At 36.8% G+C, this 5951-nt stretch overlaps 1 protein-coding gene across 1 annotated transcript; it reads right to left on the minus strand.

Moving 5' to 3' along the window:
• Positions 1–975: 975 nt before the first annotated feature.
• Positions 976–2151, minus strand: LOC108381330 (uncharacterized). The gene is made up of 2 exons (XM_017637750.1): positions 1958–2151; positions 976–1879 (listed from the first exon to the last, which is right to left on the minus strand). The coding sequence occupies exons 1-2, from the start codon at positions 2065–2067 to the stop codon at positions 976–978; spliced, it is 1014 nt and encodes a 337-aa protein (XP_017493239.1). The 5' UTR covers positions 2068–2151.
• Between the last annotated feature and the right edge of the window lie 3800 nt (positions 2152–5951).

A 5951-nucleotide genomic window follows, 5' to 3' on the forward strand; every position in this document is an offset into this window, starting at 1 on the left:
TTATTGTTAAAAAGATGTGTCTTCAGAGCATCCCTTAAATCATAATTATTTGAACTGCCTCGGTTCGATGACACCCTACTTATTGAGGGCAATGGAACTACTTCGTTTCGCCATGAGCCAGCGATGGTGGCATCCTCTTCGTAGCGATCAACAAAATCGCTTGCTACATAGTTTGCACACGAAAGCTTAATAAAATTATGCAAGACAATACAAGCTTTCACTATTTGTTCTGCATTTTTCGGGGCCATGCATAGCGTCGTTCTCAATATTCTCCATTTGGCAGTGAGTATTCCAAATGCGTTTTCTATAACTCTTCTTGCACGAGAGAGTCTTTTATTGAAATACTCTTGCTCTTCTGGAATACCTCTACCCGGATATGGTCGCATTAAATAACGCCGTAAGGGAAAAGCAGCATCTCCTACTAAATAATGTGGAAATGGCTCGGTTTCTCCTGGCAGAGGCTGATCATGTGGAAGGCCGAGCCTATCATTTTCAATAGCATCTGCCAGTTTTGAAAAGTGGTAGACACCGCCATCGCTTTGACTTCCATATGCTCCGATGTCAACGCAGGTAAAGGTATAATTGGCATCACATACGGCCAAAAGCACGATACTATAATTGCCTTTGTAATTATAGTACATCGACCCTGAATTCGCTGGACAGGTAATATTAATGTGCTTTCCGTCGATGGAACCAACGCAGTTGGGCATATTCCACAGCGACTTGAACTCATTGGAAATACGTCCCCATTCCGTTTCTGACGGGGTCGCCACATACAGGTCAGCTAACAGATCCCATATGGTCATACATGTCTCCAACGTAATCTTCCTGAAAGTCGTCAGGCCGATCCTGTGAACTATTGTGTGGAATTGCCGAGTGCCACCGTGAGCCAAATATCTGCAACAAAACAAGAAAACTAGATACATATATGGAAAATTATACGTATACTATTAAGTAAAACCGATGNGTAATTATTTAAATTTTATTGTTAAAAAGATGTGTCTTCAGAGCATCCCTTAAATCATAATTATTTGAACTGCCTCGGTTCGATGACACCCTACTTATTGAGGGCAATGGAACTACTTCGTTTCGCCATGAGCCAGCGATGGTGGCATCCTCTTCGTAGCGATCAACAAAATCGCTTGCTACATAGTTTGCACACGAAAGCTTAATAAAATTATGCAAAACAATACAAGCTTTCACTATTTGTTCTGCAGTTTTCGGGGCCATGCATAGCGTCGTTCTCAATATTCTCCATTTGGCAGTGAGTATTCCAAATGCGTTTTCTATAACTCTTCTTGCACGAGAGAGTCTTTTATTGAAATACTCTTGCTCTTCTGGAATACCTCTACCCGGATATGGTCGCATTAAATAACGCCGTAAGGGAAAAGCAGCATCTCCTACTAAATAATGTGGAAATGGCTCGGTTTCTCCTGGCAGAGGCTGATCATGTGGAAGGCCGAGCCTATCATTTTCAATAGCATCTGCCAGTTTTGAAAAGTGGTAGACACCGCCATCGCTTTGACTTCCATATGCTCCGATGTCAACGCAGGTAAAGGTATAATTGGCATCACATACGGCCAAAAGCACGATACTATAATTGCCTTTGTAATTATAGTACATCGACCCTGAATTCGCTGGACAGGTAATATTAATGTGCTTTCCGTCGATGGAACCAACGCAGTTGGGCATATTCCACAGCGACTTGAACTCATTGGAAATACGTCCCCATTCCGTTTCTGACGGGGTCGCCACATACAGGTCAGCTAACAGATCCCATATGGTCATACATGTCTCCAACGTAATCTTCCTGAAAGTCGTCAGGCCGATCCTGTGAACTATTGTGTGGAATTGCCGAGTGCCACCGTGAGCCAAATATCTGCAACAAAAAAATAAAACCAGATACATATATGGAAAATTATACGTATACTATTAAGTAAAACCGATGTTCTCTTACATCAGGGTTATAAATAGTCTGCAGCGACTCGATATTGGTGTTCTGATTGAATATTTGGTCAGCGAAGCCTCCAGAAATTCGTGCAGCACATTAAATAACGAAAAGGGCATTCTTAATGTCTTGTTAAACTGCTCCTCATCTGCAGCCAAGTTTCTTAATGAACTTTCAAACAATCCATATTTGTGTCGCTCTAAGTACAATTACCGAACCCAAAATCGGCGCTTCTTTTTTAATCGCAGTTTTAATTTACGCATTTTCGCTAAAATTAGGAAAATTTTAAAACTTGTTCAGCATTTCGAGTCAACATTTTGTACTGCCAAATGAAAATTTATGAAAACCAACGTATCTAGTGGTCGGAACGATAAAAAAGCAAGGTATCTGTAAAAAATATTGTTGTTAGCAACAAAGAATTGTTTAATATAAACTCTTTTACCTAATTGAATATTACACCTTATAAACACGGGTGGAAGTGGCACAGCCAACTGCAACTTATCGAAAACCAACGAATCTGGTTGCCGGAACGATATAAAAGCAAGGTATCTGTAAGAAATATTGTTGTTAACAACAAAGAATTGTTTAATATAAACTCTTTTACGTCCAGTTGAATATTACGCCTTATAAACACGGGTGGTGAGTGGCACAGCCAAATGCAGCTTCACCAAAACCGTAAAAAATAATGATCTCAGTAACAAATAATTGTTTAATAACATATATTTTAACTAAAATTCACAATTATACCTGCTGGCACAACAAAGAATGGCGGGTATATTTGCGCGCATTAAAAATCAGCTGACTACTATGACAGCGTTCAAAGCTACCATTAGGCCATAAAAGCCTTCAAAGTAAAGCAAAGCAAACTAAAGTAAGCAAAGCAAGCGAGCATTGGGCCAATACCTTTAGTTTCGACTTTTCTGGCTAAGGGCCGGTTGTTCAATGTCTGATTAGCACAAAGCGGAGGTAGAAGCTCCGGTTAAGCACAACTACTGCTTTATCGATCACATGTTACATGCATGATGTCGAAATCGTCGATAGTGTAGTGGTAGTGATAACCAGACATTGAACAACCGGGCCTAAGTACCAACTTAAAATTTAGTTTCGGCTGCAGCTGCAACTAAGTCGTAACTAGGAAGAAGTATTTTATCAAATTAAGGGAAAACAGACGAAATATGTAAAAATTAAGTTGGTAGAGGGTGATTTTGATAATATTGAATAATCTCCAATTAAAATTTACAAAGATCGATCCATTTTATTCGGAAGATGAAATTAAATGCGTATTACAATTCGAATAAAGCTAAATCACAAATTTATAATTGAAATAATTTAGATAAATTCTCAAATAATAAGTCAGTTTCACGCTAGTTCTTTTAAAGTAAATTTGTGCATAACATTTAGATATCTACTATTTGTATGTTTCACAGCATGCTTTCGATAAACATCAACTTCACATCACTGCGGTTGTTCTGGCTATTTCACACAATTAACATATTATTTTGCATAATCATGCAATGAAAATAAAAATTACATAAACGGATGATCAAACATTATTTAATAAAAATGTAATTTTTCCAAAATATCGTAAAGAAAAATCGATACATTTTCACACTCATTTTGCTATATTGTAAACTAAGTCGAAACTACTTAGTAGAAGTCTGAAATGCGACTATGAATAGAGGTAAATTTTAAGTTGGTACTTAAATTTAAGTTGCAACTTTGTTAGTTTCGACTTATGCAGCGTTTTTGCTGCATTAAAAATGCAACATTTAGCACTTTCGAACATATGTTTTCGAAGAGCGTTCATGCTATAGCATTTAGCAAATGTACATTTACGCGAGTTCGAAATCGTATGCTTTTGACAAACAGCCGTGTTCCAGTCTCTTATTTAGATGCGTATATATTACGATCAATTCTCACGCAGGAGATAATGTGCAAAAACCCTACTGAAAAGGAAATAAATAAATTTTAAACCAAAAATTCAATACAAAAACTTGTATTGTTTTAACCATAACCGAAAATTTGTTTGTGTATATATTCATTTGTCGGTGCTGTCAATTAAAATTTTCTCACTTAATTAGGAAACAAAACGAACCGAGTTGATCACAAATTGATCCAGATTTCTATCAGCATCAAATCGATGTTGAATTTGCTTAACTTTTCTTTATCCAAATATGTAATGCAAAATAAAAGAAATCTCGATCGGCGATCACTGAAACGTAGCTAGCAACTGTATACTCGAAAAAGCAATGTTGCCACTTTTTCTCTTTAAACCATGTTCGAATCGTGGAAATTTTGGAAGATCACAGGGTTGCTTTTAGCATTTAGATTCTTAATGCAAAAATGGAGTTGCATTTAGTTGCATTTAGGTGACGAATTTTGTATGGATAAATGTACATTTAGAGTAGCATTTAGAGCTAAATGCGCTAAATGTGCCTTTACGCGTAAGCAAAAACAGCCTATTAGTTGCTGGACTATGAATACGCGCCATAGAAATCATGAACCAATTAGAACAGATCTGACCGGTTGAGAAGCAGCCATTTGTAATAGCAAATGCGAAAAAAGTGTGTGACGTCCGTAATTTTGAAGTTTGCTATTTCTGTTTTGCTTCTTTCTTTATGTGTATTTTGTCGGTGGTTTATTTCAGTGATTTTTTAGTGATTTTTAGTGCAAATGTCATTAAAATGAAGTGCTCGGTGATTGGATGCAAAAACACGTACAAAAATAATAAACTGGTTAGCACAAACATGTGCACAACATTGCTTGCATTTTTTCTTTATGCTTCGTCTTCGTATTCTTTCTTTACTTTTCTCAGAAAATAACATGGCGCCGAAATTACAACCGTCAGCCAGAAAATTACTTTTTTCTTTTGCTTCATCTTGTCAGATCTTGTGTAGTTGGATCATGCATAGAAATGGTGTAACTGCCGGGCCGTTTCAAAAACTTGGCGATTAATTCACCACGATTTATTAAAGACACGAACCGATAGTTGCACCCTCGAACTTTTACATGTTCTTTTGCATATCTAAACAAATGATTATTATTGGAATAAGGGCCGGTTGTTCAATGTCTGGTTATCACTACTTGCCGGTTAAACATCATTATCGACGATTTCGACATCATGCATATAACATGTGATCGATGAAGCAGTCGTTGTATCTAACCGGAGCTTCTACCTCCGATTTGTGCTAATCAGACATTGAACAACCGGCCCTAAGTCGAATCTTGAGTTGCCATTTTAGTAGTAATAACTTTATTTAAATAACCATATTGAGCAGAATAAATGTATTTGTTTATACTATTCTTCAAAGATTTAATTATTGTATGTATAAAAAAATTAAAAACTACAGTAAATGTTTAAAAATAACCAAAATGGGAAGGATCTTAACAACTTCACAGGCAAGAAAATAATAACCGAAATTGGTTAAAAGTAACCAAAACGGCAACACTGCTAGCAAGTAAACAGCTGATCGGTGTATTTGACTATTGAAAATATTTCTCGCCAAAACAAAAAGAGGGTACGACCGAGAGAGAGCTGCTAGTTTCTGCTAGTTTTTAGGGTTAAGAAACTGTTTCCAGCAGAAATTAGTGATAATTTGTGATAATTATCTGTTAATAAACAAAGGTTATACCTTTTGAGTGGTGCCGGATTTCCAAAATATCTTATTTTATGTCCCCACTAGACACCCAACCAACTTTAGCACCTCATTAGTTGGGGTGTTCACAGTTCGTTCCAAATAGTTGGGGTGTTCAGAGTTCGTTCCAAATAGTGTCTGAAAATGTAGACGTCTACATTTTGAGACACCTTTAGCATCAAACTGTGAGCACCCCTTTCTAGCAGTCGTCGCAAAATCGTCTCAAAACTTTGCTGGTGTTGCCACACAGTTCTTCTTTGCGTGCATTTTTTATATGTCGCCTTTCGATTTTGTTTCTGAAAAGTTGTAGTTATTTAACTTATTTACCAATTCCTAATATTTGTTATTTCTTTTTCTTGATTTGTTTC

The sequence above is a fragment of the Rhagoletis zephyria genome, unplaced genomic scaffold (assembly GCF_001687245.7).
Source record: "Rhagoletis zephyria isolate East Lansing unplaced genomic scaffold, Rhagoletis_zephyria_1.1 Rzeph_scaffold_22173, whole genome shotgun sequence".
Lineage (NCBI taxonomy): Eukaryota > Metazoa > Arthropoda > Insecta > Diptera > Tephritidae > Rhagoletis > Rhagoletis zephyria.

What these genes read in the sequence shown, in the direction of transcription:
- LOC108381330 (XM_017637750.1), bottom strand. Translation starts at nt 2,067, where the DNA reads ATGCCCTTTTCGTTATTTAATGTGCTGCACGAATTTCTGGAGGCTTCG. An exon ending in AGACTATTTATAACCCTGAT is followed by an intron (nt 1,880 to 1,957) that starts GTAAGAGAACAT and finishes TTTTTGTTGCAG; the next exon opens with ATATTTGGCTCACGGTGGCA.